The sequence below is a fragment of the Carcharodon carcharias genome, chromosome 18, assembly GCF_017639515.1.
Source record: "Carcharodon carcharias isolate sCarCar2 chromosome 18, sCarCar2.pri, whole genome shotgun sequence".
Taxonomy (NCBI): Eukaryota; Metazoa; Chordata; class Chondrichthyes; order Lamniformes; family Lamnidae; genus Carcharodon; species Carcharodon carcharias.
In genome coordinates, this window is record NC_054484.1 from 85,302,978 (window position 1) to 85,323,679 (window position 20,702).

General features: G+C 43.0%; 1 protein-coding gene across 1 annotated transcript in view; it reads left to right on the plus strand.

The window, feature by feature from the left end:
* Positions 1 to 20,117, plus strand: part of mbtps2 (membrane-bound transcription factor peptidase, site 2) — a 155,648-nt gene extending 135,531 nt beyond the window's left edge. Inside the window, exons 7-11 of the mRNA XM_041212041.1 lie at positions 5,341 to 5,521; positions 7,649 to 7,743; positions 10,857 to 11,052; positions 14,512 to 14,587; positions 18,003 to 20,117. Coding sequence (XP_041067975.1) covers positions 5,341 to 5,521; positions 7,649 to 7,743; positions 10,857 to 11,052; positions 14,512 to 14,587; positions 18,003 to 18,225 — 771 coding nt within the window. The 3' untranslated portion in view covers positions 18,226 to 20,117. The remainder of the gene's footprint in view (positions 1 to 5,340; positions 5,522 to 7,648; positions 7,744 to 10,856; positions 11,053 to 14,511; positions 14,588 to 18,002) is intronic.
* Positions 20,118 to 20,702: the final 585 nt, after the last annotated feature.

Consider the following 20,702-nt stretch of genomic DNA (forward strand, 5'->3'; position numbering starts at 1 on the left):
GTTTTATAATTTGTATTTATTTAGAGATGCGTGCCTTGAATTCAGTAGTAGTAAGAGCACCGAATCTTAGAGGTTCCTTACAAAATTAAATTAAACCTTTATTAATAAAAAAAGATTTTAAGCACATACATGGGTTTAAAAATTACTCTCATGATAACTACTAGCTCCCCTCGTTAATCTAACTCCCAGTTATACCTCGTTAAGACAACAGTAAAACACACAGATTTTAAAAGACCCAGGCAAAGTTACACGATAGTTACCCTGAACAGTCGAATTCAAAATAAGTTTTCTTCATTTTATTTCGTGTAGACTGCAACTTGAGGCTTAGAGGCTGGAGGCTCTTCACACTTGTTAGATTTTAGAATGCCCTCCTCTTACATATAACCTCATCTCCTTTATACAGGTTTCTCCCTTTTTAATGTAAACCAATTGTTCCAATATGTCTTTTCAACTTTACTTTTCTAATAATAAAGATCTTTCATAGTACCAATTTTATCAGTAGCTTTGGGAAAAATAAACACACTGTTTGGCTTCTTCTGGCTAAGTGTAACATTTCACCATCTCTTTTGAAATTCACATTAACCTGGTTTATCTAAAAATGCAAATGTTCCCTTTACACCTCACATTTTGAAACTTCAGGCATGTTTACCTCTTTAACATTTCAAACCTAGCTTCTCTTCTGACACATCAAAGCCTTCAGATCAGCTACCTTTAAATCATTTAAGACACACACACATACACACACTATTCCTACCTTATAATAAATTTCAATAACATTATAAAAATTATTATATTTTCCTGACAGTAGCTCTGACAGTGCAGCACGCTTTCAATACTACACTGGACTGTCAGCCTAGATGATAAATTCAAGCTTGTGGAGTGGGTGGGGCTTGAACCCAGAGTCTTCTGATTCAGAGGAAAGTGTGTTGAGGTAATGCATCACGGGACAATGCCACCTTTAAGGGTTTGCTAATGATAGCCTCCCAAATCATCCCCTCTTCGCAAAGCCACAGACCAATCCATAGTTCTGTTCATCAGCAGTAGGGTTTTTTTGTTACTTTGTAGTGACAGTTTGTTTTTTATTCTTTTGTGGGGTGTGGGCTTTGCTGACTAGGCCACATTTATTGCTCATCCCTAATTGTCCTTGAGAAGGTGGTGGTGAGCTGCCTTCTTGAACCGCTGCAGTCCATGTGGTGTAGGTACATCCACAGTGCTGTTAGGAAGGGAGTTCCAGGATTTTGACCCAGTGACAGTGAAGGAACGACAATGTATTTCTGAGTCAGAATGGTGTGTGATTTTATTTCCACATTATTGAACCAGTTTAAGTACTTGCATCATTTCCCTTTGCTGTCCCTGCCTGAATCAAATTAGTGTCACTTAGAAAGCATCGGAGGGGGCAGGGGGGTGGTGTGGTGGGGGCGGGGTGGCGGAAGCAGTTTGAGCTGACTCACTGCAGTGACTGTGACTCTTCACAGAGATTGGCCAGGCTCCCCCCAAATCCCAGAAAGTAAATTCAGCAATACTGCAGAATACTAAATCTCTTCTGACCTTCTCTATTTTCCATGCAATGTTCTTGCCCTGACATTTGCAAAGACCTAGCAATTCAAAGACATGTACGCATCCTTACAGACCTCGCTGGCATCCCCATTGGTTATTTATCTTGACTGTTTGAACCTTGACTGCATTAGTTACTGCTGCTGCTCCACTTCCCGACAGAGCATCAGCAAATACTTCAAATGTAATGAGTTTTGGGATACATTGAGGACACGACAGGTGCTATATAAATGCAAGTTTTTACTTTATCAGATTTCACTATCTGTCTAACTCGGCTACAGTGAGTGAATTTTTGTCGCAATTACAGGCATCTTGAATTTGATCATCTTCCCCCAGTCTTGTTCAATGCAGTCAGTTGCCACTAAAACACCTTGATAATCATTAAATAGTTACCCTTAGTTTCCTGTCCAATCAAATGTAGCACATTCCTGTTCCTCACAATGACCGACTTTCAGGGTTGAACTGGATGGACCAGGTAAACACCTCTCTTTCAGGTGCATGACCTTTCAAAGCTTCACAAACCCAGGGCAGGAGAGCATCTATTGACGGAAGGTATAATTTTCTTGCTTTCAGCTTCGACTGTATGAGCACGTTGGTATTTTTTGGTCCCATTAAGGTTTATAGTGTTATGACTCCCATGGTAACCAACGAACCAAAATATCTGAATTTACTGACAGCCCCAATAAAACAACCAATGGACAAGATTTCACTTTTTATAACTTTGACTTTAACAATCAAACCAAAATCAACACAAACTAAACATGAATTAGCAGGCAAATAGTGGTTTTTATAAACTATAAATGGCACATTAAATAGCAGATACAACAAAAGTCAGATCGCACTGATTTTACTAAGCAGTCCACTCAGCATGTATGGCACTAATTTCGGTCACAAAGTCCTTCAAAGCTTTGATCTTTTTCCAGCGGAATTCCAGCTCCTTTTCTTTGAGAATTTCATCTGATCCTAACCAACATCAACACCCAACCAACCCGAGTTCTACAGGCATAGCCATCAACAAAATGGCACATGTCTGCCAAATCACTTCACTCTGCCCACCAATTGTTTTAATGGCATAGATCCACCAGCATTATCTTCGAGTAACAGAAAAGGCTGCAGCAACTGTTGCTTATTACCAGCACCTGGATCCAGCCTCTGTTGTCTTCAGCCTGCCGGTACTGCACCATGGGAAGTGAGCTCGAATGCCTCTGTCTTTTTATCTGGTTTCAACCAGTGTCAGTTTCTCCAGAAACCTGAAATTTTCATTTCTGTTTGTTTTAGTTTGCCTGGAAACCTGAAGGTTCAGTTTTCCTTTCAGTTAGCAGAGGTTTCCATTTGTGTTCCAGTTAGGATCTGTCTCAAAAAATGCAAGCTTTGAAATCATGGATTCCAACACTTCCAATAACGTGGATTTGAGGAGACCATTCAGCCCCTCAAGCCTGTTCCACTATTCAATTAGATCATAGCCGATTGGACCTTAACTTTATCTCCCCATCTTCATTCCATAAACCTTAATACCCTTATCTAACAAAAACTTATCAATCCCTGTGTTTAAATCTTAAATCTATGATACAAAGCTTGGAAAAGTAAGTGAGTGTGCAAAGGGTTATAGCTTGGTAAAGTGATTGAGCAAGAAAGCAGCAGGTAATACATAATGTGAGGAAGTGTGAAATTATCCACTTTGTTAGGAAAATGAAAAAATAGAATTTTTTTTAAAAACTAAGAGACTAGCAAATGCTGGTATGCAGAGAGATTTGTGTATAAATCACATTGTTAGCATGCAGGTACAGCAAAAATGGAGACAAATGATATGTTAGCCTTTATCACAAGAGGGTGGAGTACAAAAGTAAGAGGTTCTTGCTATAATTGTATAAAGGTTTGGTGAGAACATACCTAGAGTACTGTGTACAGTTTTCATCTTCCCAAGGAAGGATATACTTGCAATATGGTTGACTCTTAACAGCCCGCTTAAATTATCTAGCAAGCCAGTCGGTTGAAGGGCAATTAGGGATGGGCAACAAATGCTGGCTTTGCCAGCAACACCCACATCCCGTTAAAGAATAAAAAAAACTTGCGTTAAGATGAGGTCAAACAAAGGTTCATTACTCTGATTCCCAGGATGAGAATGTTGTCCTATGTTTGAGTAGAAAGGGCCTGTGTTCTAGTGTAGAGTTTAGAAGAGTGGGAGGTGATCTCACTGAAACATATAAAATTCTCACAGAGCTTGACAGAGTAAATGCTAGCTGAAAGTTGAAAAGAGTGAGCGCTGAGAAATTCTCTCCCCTGACTGGACAGTCTAGAACTCACGAGCCAAAGTCTCAGGATAAGAGCTCAGCCATTTTGGACTGAGTTTGGGAGAAATTTCTTCACTTTGGAAAGTTGTGAAGCTTTCGAATCCTCTACCCCAGAGAGTTGTAGATGCTCAATTAGTAAATACGCCCAAGACCATTGTAACCGTAAAGTGGTCAAGAGTAGCTGCATATGCGCACTTCAATCACCCTGATGCTGCCTGGCACTTGTGCAGCTGCTTCGGACACTTTTTTGGTCTCTGTCAGGAGTTTGGAACTAGTTTAAACTATTCGGGTTCCAAAAAAGAGTCACTTGACTTGAAACATTAATTCTGTTTCTTTCTCCAAAGATGCTGCCAGACCTGCTGAGTTTTTCCAGCATTTTCTGTTTTAATTTCAGATTTCCAGCATCTGCAGTATTTTGTTTTTATTAAAATATTCTGTGTTGGCGCATCACTGATGTTAAATCCTTACTGTGGGTCCCACTGATTGACTTCAATAGTCATTGAAATGTGGTTAAAGCGCTCCTTAGGCTAGATCTACTGTGTCAAGGCTTTGTGCAGGAAGTTTCTACATGGCCTGTGTAGCTCAGTTGGTATATAATGGGACTCTTAAAGTACCGTTTAAAATTCCACATTGGGTAATGAATTTTTTCTAAAACATGTTTTAGAAAATGTTTTTTTTTTAATCAACAAGTTGTTCTCAATCTAAATATTTTAATCAATTCTCCGCATTGAAGTTGAGAATCTAATTTACTGAAATTTCCAGATTATATGTTTTCTTCATTCACTAAATTGTCAGAAGTATGTTTTACATTTACTAAATGAAAGGTGGGCTAGATACAAGAACTTGCAATTGGTTAAAGACGACATAGACCTAACTATAACTTGAACTTTGTTAGTCTTTGTCAAGCCACCTTGTTTGTTCCGATGTTGCTAACTGGCTGACACTGAGACTGCAATTGAGCACGTGCATGAAGTGCTCTCCCTTGTGTTGCAACACAAATACACACACAAATTCAAGGCTGAGACCAGTGAATTCTTGGATACTAAGGGAATTGGGATATAGGGATCGGTCAGGGAGGTGGAATTAATGTAGATGTTCAGCCATGATCTTGTTGAATGATGGAGCATGCTTGATGGACCTGTTCCTGCTCCTATTTCTCATGCTCTTATGACCCTGAGCCTCACCATTGTTTTGGAGACGAATTCCAGATTTCTACCACCATTTTTGTGAAGGAAGTGCTTCCTGGTGTCACCCTTGAATAGCCTTGCTCTGGACTCTCTAGTTTCTCTGTATCTACTTTATCAAGTCCTTTACTCATCTAAAACATTAGATTGCTCCTTAATCTTCTATGCTCAAGGGAAGACAAGCATAGTCAATGCAACCTTTCCTGAGGTGCAGTGCCCAGAACAGAACGTGGTACTCTGGATGAGGTCTGACCAGAGCACGTAAGACAGACTGTTGGTATATTTAATCACATTTATCTCCTGCTTCTCAGAATTCCCCTGCCAGTGGACCCAGAGGACTGTCCATGGGTGATCTTGTGAAATACGTGGAAAACTGTTCCGTTTACAGTGTGGAGGATTGGCACAAGTGCATTGAAGAGATCTCTGTGAAACCACAGACTGGATACTGTATCAAAGAAGCAACCCTACAACACCAGAGCTCTGTGGGCCGAGGTACTGACATGCAATACTTAGTAGGATATAGGCTAGAGATTAAAAAAAAGAAAATACTGCAAGCATTCAGCAGGTCTGGAAGCAACTGTGAAAGTGCAACAGAGAAGGTCTGTGGTAGGGTAGAGAGCAGGAGAGATTAAATGACAAGGCATTTTGGTGCAAGGTGAAAAGAGGTGATAATAAAACAAGTGGAGAAACGAGATGGGTCGAGAGAAGGGAAGCGTGGAAAACTTGGTAAAGAGGAGACTCCCATGGCCTGGGAATGTGGAGGAAGAAAGGCAAGTGGATCCCTGGGATGTGGCTATTAACATTGAGCATTACAGCTTTAGATCTTAACCATCGCTTCTATTTTCTCTCAGAATCAGGTGCTGGTAATGAATGATGGCTGCACTGAAGCCACTGGCAGTGGAGGGGGTGTGGCCTGCTGTTACTGAAGTCATCCACATCCCTTCCTTCCTCCCACATTCCTAGTCCACAGTAACCCCCTTTGCTTGGTCAGATTGTCCATATTTCCCTCCACCCTCTTTCTATTCTATTCTAACTGTATACACCTGTCCTTTCAGCTGAATGTAAAAGACCCCATGGAACTATTGGAAAAAAGAGCTGGGGAGTTCTCCCCAGTGTCCTAACCAACATTTAACCCAGAGCCAACATCACTAAAATAGATTTACCTGGTCCAGTAATTCGCTGCCCTGTAGGGATCTTGCTTGTGCAGATTAGCTGCTGCATTTTCCACAATCTGGGATGTTTAAATGACAGTAATAAAGGAAGGCTTGATTCAGACATGAGAGAGCAGGGAATGGAGCAATGCAGGGGAAAGGATGGAAAGAGGTAATTATTGGGTGGAGCCTGCTGTAGAGTATAAACACTGGCATAGACTGATTAGGCTGAATGCCTCTTCATGACCTGTAGGTTCGGGGTTGTAAATTCCCATGTCCCCTATTTGTGACCCAAGATCCCTGTAGTTTACAATGTTACCCACCCCACCCCCATTCCCACTCTGACCTCTCTGTCCCTGGCCTCCTACTCCTAACAAAACTCAATGCAAACTTCAGGTCTGAACATGGAAGGAAATAACTTCTGATTTGTGCTGCCCTCTCATTCTCGTTTCAGTCTGTCCCCCATTTCCCCAGGCCTTTCAGCAACTTCACGACTCACCTCTATTTTATTTCATTAATGCCGCTGCCTCTTACTGATGGTCTGCTACACCCATTCCATAGAATTTTGTGTGTGGGCTTGATATTTCCCTTCCCCTTTTTTCTAATTAAATTAATGCTCATGTGGGTCTTTTACTTTAGTTCTTAGGAGGTCACACGAAGAGGAACAGGGCCTGCCTCCTCAGGCTTCTTCCCCTCTCCTCAGGTGCACACTGACCCACCAAGTGCCCCCAGCGTTTTCCATCTTTGCTTGTCTTCCAGGAGCCACAGAATTTTGATTTTGACTTAGTTTTCTCCAAACTAGATACAAGCTAAGAGGGACTGTGACAGCCATGTTGGCCATCCCTATCCAACCTCATACACGCACAATATTACACCGAGGCCTTGTCATGTAGTGACGGGAGGTTGTTCAGGAACTTTCCTCTTTATACTCCAAATCCTGGAATACGTGATCTCCCCAGTCCTGTTCCTCTTGCCTGTGTTCGTGGTTCCCCTGAGTATCTTCGATTCTCATCACTGCACCATTGGCGGCCGTACCTTCAGCTACCTATGACCTAAACCCTTGAATTCTCTCCTTACACCTTTCTACATTTCGGTGTCACTTTCCTCCCTTGAGATGCTCCTTAAAACTTGTTTGGCCAAGCTTTTAGCCATAATCCTAATCTCTCATTATGTGGCTTGGTGCCAGGGTTTCTTTTTAAAACGTTCCTGTGAAGCACCTTTGGATGTTTTATTATGTTCAAGGTGCTATATAAATACAAATTATTGTTGTGCTGTGAGCAAATCTGATACTCACTCCTGACCAGGTCTGGCACTCTTCTCCTGTATAGCCTTGGAAAGTCTTTAAACTGGCCTCTTCTCATATTTGTTAATGACGATATCCAAAAGATTTCTGAAAGCGGATTACAAAGCCTAAAGCTCGCTCAAAATGCTGACTCGATCCCGTGAAACTACCTTTTCTTCTCTGCAGTGTACAAGAGGCTTGATGGAACTACAGAATGTTGTAGCAACAACAGCCTGGTGGATATTTGCTTCTCTTACCATGGAAACCTGGAAATCCCCCAGGTGAGTCTCGTCAGACTTCATTCTCTGTACACTGAGCAGCTGTTTAACAAACATGCATGTTCATTGCCACAAAAATCCATGTCCAGCTGTCTTTGCAAACAATTTTTCCATGGACAATATTGTGAATTGAGATGATTGGAAGGAAAGGATTTGAATAGGCAACAGGAAAATGCTGCTTTGATCACAGGTTTTTCACAACCGCTACCGAGATCTATGTCTAGCTTTTCTGATTAGTTTGTTACACCTTGGCTGTGATGGGTCAGTCCAGGCATGAAATGGCAAGACCTGAACTTATAATTCAACAATTTATAGTGAGCTATACAATGTGTATAATACGGTATCAGGTGTAGGTTATGCAGTGCATTTATAGTAATAAATGCAGTTTATACACAAGGTATAAAATGGTATTTGGTGGAGTTCCTACAATGGGTAGAATATGCTATTTATCTGAGTAAGAGTGTGGTCACTGTCACTTTCTGTCTCTGTGCGTGGCTTTCTCGCTGTCTCTGAGAGTGGGTCTCTCTCTCTCTCTCTCTCTCTCTCTCTCTCTGTCTCTCTCTCTGTCTCTCTCTATCTCCCCATGCCACTGAGGTTCGCATGTCTTGCCCTATTGTTGGTCTGCCTACTTAATGCAGCCATGAATTTCAATTGCCCTGCAGTAGCCAGCAGCTTACCACTGGATTTGCTGTACTGGATTTAGCCAAACGTTGAATCAACCAATCCTCTCTCTCTGTTAACCCCTCCCAATCCCAATACACGCAAGGCTTTTGTGCAAACAAGAGTTTTTAACATTACTGAAACTTAATACAGCACATGATCCCACAACAAAACAGGTCAGTGGAACTGCTGCTGAGTGAAGTAGAATCATAGAATGGTTACAGTGCACAAGACCATTCGGCCCGTTGTGTCCAAACCAGCTCTCTGCAACTCAGTAAGTCCTACTCTCCCACCTTTTCCCCGTAGCCTGAAATTTTTTTCTGTCCAGATAATGATCCAATTCCCTTTTGAAAGCAACAAACAATTAAACCTGCCTCCATCACACTGTCAGGCAGTGCATTCCAGATCTTAACCATTTGCTACCTTGTTCCTGGCTCTGTTGAGCTGCAACCCTGGTCTCTATCAGCCTTCACCTCTCCCAGATCCAGTTCTAAAGGCCTCCCTCCTGCACTATCTCTCCAGCCACACATTCATCTGCTCTACTGCCTTATACCTATGCTCATTATCATGTGGCACTGGGAGTAATCCTGAGATTACTACATTTGAAGTCCTGCTTACTAGTTTCTTAGCTCCCTAAAGTCTGCCTGCAGGACCACATCCCTCTTCTTACCAATGTTGTTGGTACCAATCATGACCACGACTGCTGGCTGTTAACCCTCCCTCCACAGGGTGTTCTGCAGCCACTCACTGACATTCTTGACCCTGGAACCAGGGAGGCAACATACCATCCTGAATTCATGTCTGTAGCCTCAGAAATACCCGTCTGTCCCCGCAACTGTCAAATCCCCTATCAATATTGCTCCCAGTCTTCATCCAAATCTGCCATCCCCCCACCTCGAACCAGTTGTGGTGCCAGGGACTTTGTTCTGGCTACACCCTCACCTGTATTCAGAACCAAATACTGATTGGAGAGCAGATTGTAGTCAGAGGATTCCTACACTATTGGCCAGATCCTCCTTGACTGCCTGGCGGTCACCCATTCCCTCTCTACTAGCACACCTTAAACTGCATCTAGGAACATGCTAGCCACAAAAATCTGTCTCACTAATGCACTGCAGTGAAGCCAGCTGCTGCTGAACCTCCAAAACACAGAACCCGAGCTCCTCCAGGTGACAATACTTTCTGCACATGTAGTTGTCCAGAACATGAGAAGTTTCCTGGAATTCCAACATGGAACAGGATGTGCATCTAATGGGCCTGAAGTGCCTTGCTATGTCTATTTATTTGACTATTTACTGAGTTAACAGAAATAATCTTAAGAATAAACACTCAGCAGCAATGCACCAGTGAGCTGTTTCCCTTGTGCTGACAACAATTTACTTTATGTGGAGTTTAATTTAAATAAAACATAAATCTTAATGAGACTTGAGCTTGCTTCAATGCACTAAATTTAAATTTAATGAAACTTAAAAACCTGTTAGGCAATTAACAAAAAATTGTGGATTTAATCTATCACCCTCACTTAGAGAAATAAAGCCAATGATAATCCCAGCCAATCGCCTACCTTATTTTTTTTCCTACTGAGTGGATTCACACTGCCGCGGCTCAGCTGCATGCTGTATATGTCTGGAGTCCTTGTCTCCTGTTCTGTTTATTGCTGCTGTCGTCGAACAGATCCGTACGCTGATCATAGGGAGCTGCTGAAGGGGGAGGGGTGGGGGGTGTTGTGGATCATCAAAAAGGATATTGAAACACTGGAGAAAGTGCAGACCAGATTTACAAGGTTGTCACCAAATTTGAGAAGATGCGCACCTGTGTGGAAAAGACAAGACCAGCTTGTGGTCTTTAAAATGATGAAGGGGTTTGATAGCAGCTCAACTGTAAGATGATTAGTGCTAGGAGTATGGGAACATAGGACTTAGGAGCAGGAGTAGGCCATTTGCCCCTTCGAGTCTGCTCCTCCATTTAATAAGATAATGGCTAATCTGGTTTTGGTCTCATCTCCACTTTCCTGTCTGCCCCCCATAGACTCCCCTCTCAAAAATCTAACTCAGCCTTGAATAAATTCAATGACCCAGCCTCCACTGTCATCTGGGGAAGAGAAGTCCACAAACTAACGACTCTCTGTGAGGGAAAAAAAATTCTCCTCATCTCCATCTTAAGCAGTAGACCTCTTATTCCTAAACTGTGTTCCCTGGTTTTAGTCTCCCCCACAAGGGGAAACATCCTCCCAGCATCTACCCTATCAAATCCCCTCAGGGTCTTATATGTTTCAATACAATCACCTCTAATACTTCTAAACTCCAATGGTTATATAGCCCGACATGTTCAACCTTTCTTCATAGGATAAGCCCCTCGTCCCAGGAATGAATCGAAGAGGAATGATTGCCCTTCCTCTGTGCTATGTATTGTCACCTGCACCTCACTCTCCTTCATATGTTTGTTTGTGTTTGCAGTATGTTTGTCTAGCTGCCAGGAAAGCCATTGAATCTAGCCAGGTATGTCAGAGGAACACGGATTGTCAGAAAGAGTTGGTTCCCAGCCTGTGTGTGAAACCCTCTCTTGAAAACCAAACCAGGCTGATCAGAGTCAAGCACTCGTCTCCCATGGATATGTTATTTCTGGGACACCCTGTGCATCTTCAATATGCAGGTCTGTATCATTCAATATAATTCTGTAAACATCAGCTTAGGCATCAAGGATCAACAATGCTGAATGATAGAATATGGAAGAGACCAGACCCTGTTACCCCCACATAGTGAGATTGTAAATGGATATCTGGAGAGTGATTATGGCACTCTGAGATAACAGAGCAACAATTTGTACCTGAATTGGAGCCAAGCTTCTCATGTTTTTCCTCATTGTCGCTCAATGTGTGTTGAATAAAAATAGGGCTGTACAGAAAGCATTTACATTTACGTTGTGCCTTTCATGACCTCAGGACATCCAAAAGTACATTATAGCCAAATTAAGTATTTTGTAAATGTAATCATTCTTGTAATGCAGGAAACACAGCTGCCAATTTATGCACAGCAAGCTCCCACAGCTAATAACATGGCAATGACCAGATAACCTGGTTTTTAGTTATGATCTCGAATGCATTGCCTGAAAGGGCGGTGGGAGCAGATTCAATATTAACTTTCAAAAAGGAATTAGATAAATAATTGGAAGGAGAAGTTTGCAAGTTGAGTAGGACTAATTACATGGTGCTTTCAAAGAGAAGGCACAGGCACAATGGGCCAATTAGCCTCCTTCTGTGCTTAATGATTCTATAAGCATAGAGGAAATAAAATTAGCATCAGCTGTACCAAATTAGGCATTAGCAGAGTGAGGAACAATGTATGTAGTTGCCAAGAGGCTTGAAGAAAGGCTGGGTGAATGTCACTAATGCAATTCAACACAAGGAAGTAAGAAATAGTACATTCCTGGAACAAACAAAATGAAATCTATTATTTTTAGGTAACGTTTGAGAGGCAAATATTGATCAGGATGTTGTGAGATCATTTATACCCGCCTGAGTGAGTAGCTGGGCCTCGGTTTAATTCCTTAAATGAAAGATGACAACTTTGACTGTGCAGCTCTCCTTCAGTACTGCACTGGAGTGTCAACCTGGATTGTAGGCTCCAGTCTCTGTCGTGGAACTTGACCTCTTGACCTTCTGATCCAGAGACAAGTGCGCCACCCATTGGGTCAAGGCCAAAACCTGTATTTGGTGGCACAGATTTCGCATTTGGCAATTGGCTGTGATGACTGAATGGTTGGATGCACTTCAAGCTGCTGGTTCTCTCCTGAATGAACCTCTTATTGCGAGGATCTAGAGGGATGTTGGCCAGGGAGGGGAGGACAACTGAGAAGAAGTAACTACCTGTGCCTCACCCATTCCCACATCTCAGTGCCCAGTGAGAGCAGTGTTGGCAGAGCCTGGAGTTTGGTTGCATGTTGACACCTATCTTGACCAGTGAAGTTGGAGGAAAATGGCTTGAAATCCTTACCTGGGAATCCTGCACTAGTCCACGAGTGAAATATTAAATGACTAGGATGTAAAGGAGTGTGGTTTTGAACCTTGTTGAGAGATAGTCAATAACATTTCCTGGCTTTACGTTTTCCTCTAACTCCCAGGCCATTAATAGTGTGTCATTCACCAATAGTGTGTTCATCAGTAGAGAGGAGAAGACTGGCATCAAACTGGCTCTGCTTTCTCTGTAACTGTAAACCTCACCTCCCTCTCCAACTCCGATCTGCTTCCATCCCTATGGCAAAAACTATACTCTTCCCCCAAGTTGCTTACTTCCCCCACCCCCCCACTCTAAATAGACATTGGGAAGGCCAAAGCCATCACTCTCAGCACCTGCTGCAGAATCTTCTCCCGTTACTACCTTTACCCCTATCCCTGGCCACTATCTCAGGCTGAAGCAGACTCTGAAAGCTGTTTAATCCCACACTGAGCTTAAGAAACTACATCCTCTCCTCATAAAGACCATTGACTTCCATTTTTCTAATGTGCCCCTACCTCAGCCAATCTGCTATTTAAAAACCTCAGTCATAGTTTTGTCCTCATCCCTATAATTTCAGAGCCTAACACCTATAGGGTTAATGTGGAACTGAGTACAGCATCCACCTAATGATGGAAGATGGCACATGACCCAGACCTAGGGGTCAGTGCGGTGTTGAGTAGCGATGTGTACAGAGCTAAGCATGGAGACAGCTCCTAGCTTGTACCCTTCACTGTACATATGTAAATAGTTCTGGTATTTAGTAAAGACTTACAGTTAAACTACCAAAGACTACGGAGACTTCTTTAAGACATCTAGTTCTGTAACAACACCCACCCAACAGTCCCCACCCCCCAAACCTCGATCATACCAACACTGCTGACCAACCTCCCGTTCCCCGCTATCCATAAACTCCAGCTTGTCCATTGCTCTGCTTCTTGTAACCTGCCCAGCTTCCCTGTCACACCATCCTCCACACTACAGATTTAAAAGTTTCACTATGTGTTTAAATATTGTCGTGGCTACACCCCCTCTTCGTAATTCCCTGCAGTCCTGCAAACCATGAGCTCTCCATTCACCCATGACTCCAGTCTCCCTCCTCCTCTCCCTTCACCCTGTCATCAGTGGCTGAACCTTTGGCTGTTTACACGGCACACTGTCTATCGACCACCACCACCTCCAGTTAACACTCTCCTTTCAATGCATGTCTTTCACCAAGCTTTTGGTCTTCTCAACCATTCCTTCCTCCATCTTGGCACTAGCTTTCTGCTTCTGTGTGAGGCTCTCTGTGACAGTTGTTTCTGCACTAAAGGTTAAAATTATTGTTGTGCTGTTGGAAATTATTTCCTGGTGAATAACTACAATGCCCTCTCCTATTGTGATTACATTATATTTAACACTAACGAGCCCAGGCCATCAATGCAGACATTTTTCACATTATTTACATATATTCTGAGAGTGATGCATTTTACTCAATGTCATCAAATCAATTGACTTTACCCACTGTAATGCAGATTAATGCCATCTTACCCACTGCCTACAATGAGATGAATTGAAATTTCATTAAGCATAGATTTTTGCTCAACACAACCTTTAGAGAATTTCTGTGCCTTGACAATGCTGGTATCCAGGGGCTGGCGATGGGGGTTATCCAGGGGCTGGAAAGGGGGTTTATCCAGGGGCTGGTGAAGTAGGGAGGCTATCCAGGGGTTGCCAATGCGGGAGCTATCTGGGGGCTGGGGATGCAAAGGGTATCCAGAGGCTGGGAATGGGGGTCTCATGGGATGGTGATAGAATCCACACAGGCTAGCACTCTGGACCTCAGAGGCTGATGATAGGGACCTCACTAGCTGGTAAGTCTATTCCTTGCACTTGATGTGCTTCCTGGTAATTGTGTTTAATTAAATGCATGTAGGGGGAATTGATTGATGTTTTACTTGAGCTCATATAAAGAGACACTTTTATTGAAACTGTGGGAGGGTTATGTTAGGAGGTGTATGCTTGTAATGTTTCATTCTGTAAATAAATTTATTTATTGCCTCCTGTATCATCCTTCACCAACTGAGGTTTTGGACCAGAACACTTGCTGTGATGATGATATGTGCCTTTTTGTTCACAGTGAGTCTCACCAACTACATGCCACGGTTCGGATTTCTACATCTGGACATCCCTGTGGTGATTGAAACTTTTTGCAAGTATCCTTTTCTTATTATCAGAACCACAGAGCTACTATTGAGGGATAAATGGAAATGTGTTTGAAGTGCACAGAATAAGTTAGGTCCACTTGAAAAGGGTTGGTTTGAATCTGCGCCAGTCTGCTCCAAGTGCCAGAGTTTGAGCTTTGCCCAGCACCTCTCATCCATTCGGTTGTCCCATGCTGCCAGGTTTGTGGCCTCCATCTATGCTCCTGAAATTCCCAGGCTACTGGAGCATACCTCAACCTACGGGGAGACCTGTACCTTGTGTTGCACTGTTTTGCTGCAGTTTGTTGTATCCTTGTGTTCTCTCAACCACCTGTACCAGAGTTAAGAATTATGTCATTGTTGTCATGGTTTCATTGCACAGAAGGAGGCCATTCAGCCCATTGTACCTGTGCTAATTCTTTAACTTACTCGAATGCCCTTTCCCCATTTCCTTTTATAGTCTTCCTTTTCAAGTGCTTATCCAGTTCCCTTTTAAACTGTGTTCATCCTTTGTCTCAATAGGCTCCTGCGGTAAAGCTTTCCATCTTTGAATAATCTTTGGTGTGAAAACATTTCTTCTAATCTCCTGCTTCATAATTCCAGCAATAGTCCTGAGCCTGTGTCCCTTTGTTACTGATTCACCAACAAGCGCAACCAATCTTTCACTACTTAAACTCTCGAAGCCTCCTGTAATTTTGTTAATCTCTAACTGAGCCCCTTAATCCTCTGTGCTATTGTAAACTGCTTCCCTTCTTTGCTTTGATTCTCTCCCCCCCCCCGCCCTGCCCCCGCCCCCTCCACCCAAACCGGTAAGATTTGGCCTTGTTCCTTCCATAACTGGTCAAATTCCCACCACCATGCCGCCCCTGCTCTGTTTATCCCTTTTGTGAGTAACTGTTCCATAGTCTGTGGTGTTTCATATAATTTCCTTCCAAGATCACTGTTCATGTCTGTGTCATCAACACACAGTGCTCTACACCAATCTGACAGCTTCAATGTCTGCCAAACACTCCTCTGCCTGGAAGATGGTCACCATCTCCTTTCTTCAGAGTCTCTTTCCTTTCCTGCTCCTCCTGTGTGTTACCAGTTGCTTCTCAAACTCCAGAACTTTTGAAGGAGCCCTCCCTGGAGACCGCCTCCTTACAACTCTGGTTGCCATCGACAGTCCTCATTTCCAGGAACACTCCCATGAGGCAAACTCTGGAAAACAGATTGGCACTGAAATAAAAGCAAAACACCACATATGCCAGAAATTTGAAAAATAAACAAAATGCTGGAAAGACTCAGCATGCCTGGCAACATCTGTGGAGAGAGAAATCAGTTAACGTTCCAAGCCCAATATGAGTTGAAATGTTGAAATCCACAGATGCTGCCAGACCTGCTGACTATTTCAAGCACTTAGTGAAGCTGGAAATCTGAAATGAAAACAGTATTTTGCTTTTATTCCTTATTCCAGTCCTATTAAGCCCACCCCCAACTCTTTTTTTGGGTACATTGATGACTGTAGTGGTGTTGTTTCCTGCTCTTATCCTGAATTGGAAAACTTCTTCAACTTTGCTTCCAATTCCCACTCTTCTGTCATCTCCAGCTCGCTCTTTCCCTTTTGTCACATCTGTTCTGATGATGCAACCTTCCACAACAGCACTTCTGATATGTTTTCCTTTTCCCTCAACCAAGGACTCCACCAACCCCACTGCCATTGACAGGGCCCTCAACCATGCATGACCCATTTCCTGCACTTTTGCTCTCCCAGAACCGTGATGGGGTTCCCCTTGACCTCACCTTACACCCCATCAACCTCTGTATTCAAAGGATCATCCTTCACCATTTCCGCCATCTCCACTGTGATGCTATCACTGGCACATCTTCCCTTCCCCTATCAGCATTGCAAAGGAACCGTTCTCCCTGCAACACTCAACAGTCTAGTCCAATCACCCCCAACATCTTGTCTCCCTCCCACGACACCTTCCCATGCAATTGCAGGAGGTAAAACATGTGCCCTTTTACCTCATCCCTCTTCACTGTCCAAGACCCCAAACACTCCTTCCAGGTGAGGTGACGATTTACTTGTATGTCTTTGAGTTTAGTCTCCTGTATTCACTGCTCACAGTGTGGCCCCCTCTATACTGAGGAGACCAAATGTAGGTTAGGTGACCGCTTTGTGGGATACCTCCACTCAGTTCGCAAGTATGTCCCTGAGCTTCCCAGTTGTTTGCCATTTTAAATCACCACCTTGCTCTCACACTTACATTTCTGTACTTGGCCTGTTGCAGTGTTCCAGTGAAGCCCAGTGCAAACTGAGGGAACAGCACCTCATCTTCCAATTAGGTACTTCAGTTTTTTGGATTGAGTTCAACAATTTCAGACCATGAACTCTGACCTCCATTTTGATTCTGTTTTGTTGCCAGGTGCTGGCCTGTATCTTATGTTTTATGTTTTTGCTTTTGTACAGAGCTATTCGTTATTCTGCCATTTGCGCTCACTCTGGACCAATGCTTTGCTTCTTTACGACAACCTTTACCACTCCTTTTGCCTTTTGTTCCGTGACATCCTTGCCATTTAATCTCTCCTGCAGTCTAGCCGATCCCTGACCTTCCCTTTTGTCCTTCCTTCCCCCCTCCCCCTTTCAGAAGCATAAAACCCAACACATTCCTACCTTCCTTCAGTTCTGAAGAAGAGTTATCTTTGACTCGAAATGTTAACTCTGTTTCTCTCTCCACAGTGCTGCCAGACCTGCTGAGTATTTCCAACATATTCTGTTTTTATTACAGATTGGCACCGTCTGCTGTACTAAAAAGGCTCGGAAGCTAAAGTAACACCAACCCAACTGCACCTCTGTGCTGAGCTGCAGCTTTGGTCAACCTTTCTGTCCTGGTTGTGCTGCTTCATCTCCCCCCTTGTTCTTGAAGACTCATCACCCATTGTTATGCCATTTATTAAGTGGGGCACAGCCCCTCTGTTGCAGCTTTGAAATGGGGCGCTGATCATTTTGGGGAATGCTCCATTTAATAGTTAACTGGATGTGGGTTGTCTTTTTTAAAAATTTAAGCAAATGATTAAAACTAGGTTAGATTCTGCAGTTAGCTGGCAGTTGTACGAATAAGGTATTGTGTTTGATTATATTACTGGGACCAGCAGTCCAGAGACTTGGACAAATAATCCACTCAGCATGAGCTGGAAATCCAGCTTGTCCTTTTAAAAATTGAATTCAGTGTAAAAGAATCTGGAAATATAAGACCAGTATCAGTAAAAGTCACCATGAAGCTGTTGATTTATTATAAAAATCCAACTGGTTCACTACCGAGGGAAGGAAACCTTGCCATCACCACTGATATCCCGAGAACGGATAAATAAGAATGTCTGTGGCCAGACATGAAAATGAAGAACAGTTCAGTAATGACTGATTTCCTTGATTATACTGTACCAGATACCTGCTTTCCCTCTCTGGGGCCTTAGCGGTCATCAATGCTGTTCCCTGCTTTGCCCTGGATGGGCAGTGGATGTTGAGTTCCTTTTTCGAAGCTACACTAAGTTCCCTCATTGTAGAAAAGCAGAATCGAGAACTCATTGGTTTTTTTATCTTGCTGTTTGGCAGTGCCCTCCTAGCTTCTAATGTGGTCCTGGGGCTTTGGATGGTCACCACCAGGTAGCACTTTCAGCCTGTGCTGGACTAGCTCATACTGGGTGAGGGACATCTTCCATCTGTGCTTTCTTGGCACCCCGCCCTCTCAGCTGAGTACACGTTGGTAAAGCCATCGAGCACAGTCCAAGATTTTAGTAGAATTCCACAGGCTGTGCCCACGAGATTTTACACAGCCTGTTCCTCCAGGTGAGACTCCTTGTTGGGAGTGTTTAATTGGGAAACCTATATAGCTGTCATGCAGTGCCATGCGTTGAGTTGTGTTGTGACGTTTCATTCCGAGCAGCAATGGAATTTGAGATTACTCCTTCCACTGCCTCTTCAGGCTGATAATTTCATTTGAAAACTCCTTGTGAAGTATCCCGTGGAATGTCAGCGAGCACCAAGTACTCATTTTTATACCCAGGAAACAACTGAAATGTGCGTCATTCTGAACGCACCTCTGATTCAAGCAGTACCCGAGGAGAAGAACATTGGCCTACCAAATATGCCCACAGGTCTGAAATCACTGTGGTTTGGAATTAGAATCAAAAACAATGAGCAGTTAAAAAGAAACCATAAACGCTAGAAATACCGCAGCATGTGAGTTGGCATCTGTAAGATTGATCTTTGGAGTGTATCCTTGGTCAGATGTGAAATGGATAAAAACTCAAGAACTGTTAACCACCCTTGTTTCTTTACAGATGCTATTAACCCTGCTGTGTCTTTCTAGTTTGTTTGGTTTCCATTTACTACAATCATCAGAATTTTTTGTTTTTGATTGGGCTGAGCATTGTGAATAAATTCTCAAGCAGCTGTATACAGTCTTAGCCGATCCAAAGACAATTTTAATGTGCTGCATCAGACTGGAAATGGAAGTGGTGTTTGACTGCTGATGTACCGCACTCTGCAACAAGAAGCATCTGTTTATACCATATGTTTTTGATACATTTATGATACTGCCCTCATCACTTGACAGATTTTACCCTCAGAGGAATTATTAAGCCCTTTAATAATAATAATAAAAGGAACCAAAATTAAAATTCTTTCAAATAGAGAGGCAATGCTGTCACAGTATAAACTGCTGTGTTGTAATTCTGGGTGTGACTCCATTTTGATTTAAGCGTTTTTACTGGCAGAAGAGGAATGGAGTGCTCCAATACAGCCCAGGTGATGTACAAATTACAAGTTCCCTTACTGTGAACAGTGGCTGGAGATGGACAATGGTTAAGTGTGTCTGTTTGTCTGAATGTTGATCTGTTTTCGTTGCAGGTGAACCAATTGTTTTATTCTATTTCAGCCTTCCTGTGCCAGCAGATGCCTTTCACTACTAGCTTTTACAGTTTGCTGTAACTCCTGCCAGCAAACAGAAAGGCTTCAGGCAGTTGTTCCTGATGCCTTTGCAGTTAGTGTCAGAAGCACCAGTGGAATTGTAAAAGCTGCGTTTAACTTTGCTGTGACACTAGGGGGCTCACTTCCTGCACACATGCAGTTACAGTGTCAGTGTCAGAACCTGTCACATTTATAGTGAGAGGTGCTTTCAAGTGCGGCTCTGCTTTCTGTCGCTGAGTTATACATGTTTTATTTTTGCAAGCTGATGTCTTACAACTCTCCTTTACACCAAAATCAGCTAATGGAAGAAGTTGCAACAATGCAGTGGGTGACCATCTTAACAGTCAAGTTCTGGCAAAAATAATAATTGTAGATCGTTTTAATGGTTTGTTTCAATATTGCTGCACCTCAAAATTTTGCTATCAGATTTTTAGGCAATTGAGAGTTTTAAATAAATTAATTAATGTTATTGAGTAATGAGACTCAAGACCAGCACTTGGGGTTTAGAGTCCCATTTGACTACCAGCTGGGCTAGCCAGGTTGTAAGGGAACTTCCTCCACAAAGCTCAGCAAGTCAGGCAGCATCGGCGGAGAAGAAAAGAGTTGACGTTTCGAGTCCTCATGACCCTTCGACAGAACTTGAGTTCGAGTCCAAGAAAGAGTTGAAATATAAGCTGGTTTAAGGTGTGTGTGTGGGGGGCGGAGAGAGAGAGAGAGAGAGAAGTGGAGTGGGGGTGTGGTTGTAGGGACAAACAAGCAGTGACACCCCCACTCCACTTCTCTCTCTCTCTCTCTCCGCCCCCCACACACACACCTTAAACCAGCTTATATTTCAACTCTTTCTTGGACTCGAACTCAAGTTCTGTCGAAGGGTCATGAGGACTCGAAATGTCAACTCTTTTCTTCTCCGCCGATGCTGCCAGACCTGCTGAGATTTTCCAGGTAATTCTGTTTTTGTTTTTGTTTTGGATTTCCAGCATCCGCAGTTTTTTTGTTTTTGCCTCCTCTCTGAGCTTCCCTTAAAATTGAAACTTGTTCTGAAATTAATTAATTTTCCGATATTATTCTGCTAATATTATTTGGGGCTGATTGCTAAGTGGAGTGAGAGGGACTGATGATAATGTGTGGGGGGAGGGAGAGGGGCTGATTACAGAGTGTGTGGGGAGGGAGGGAGAG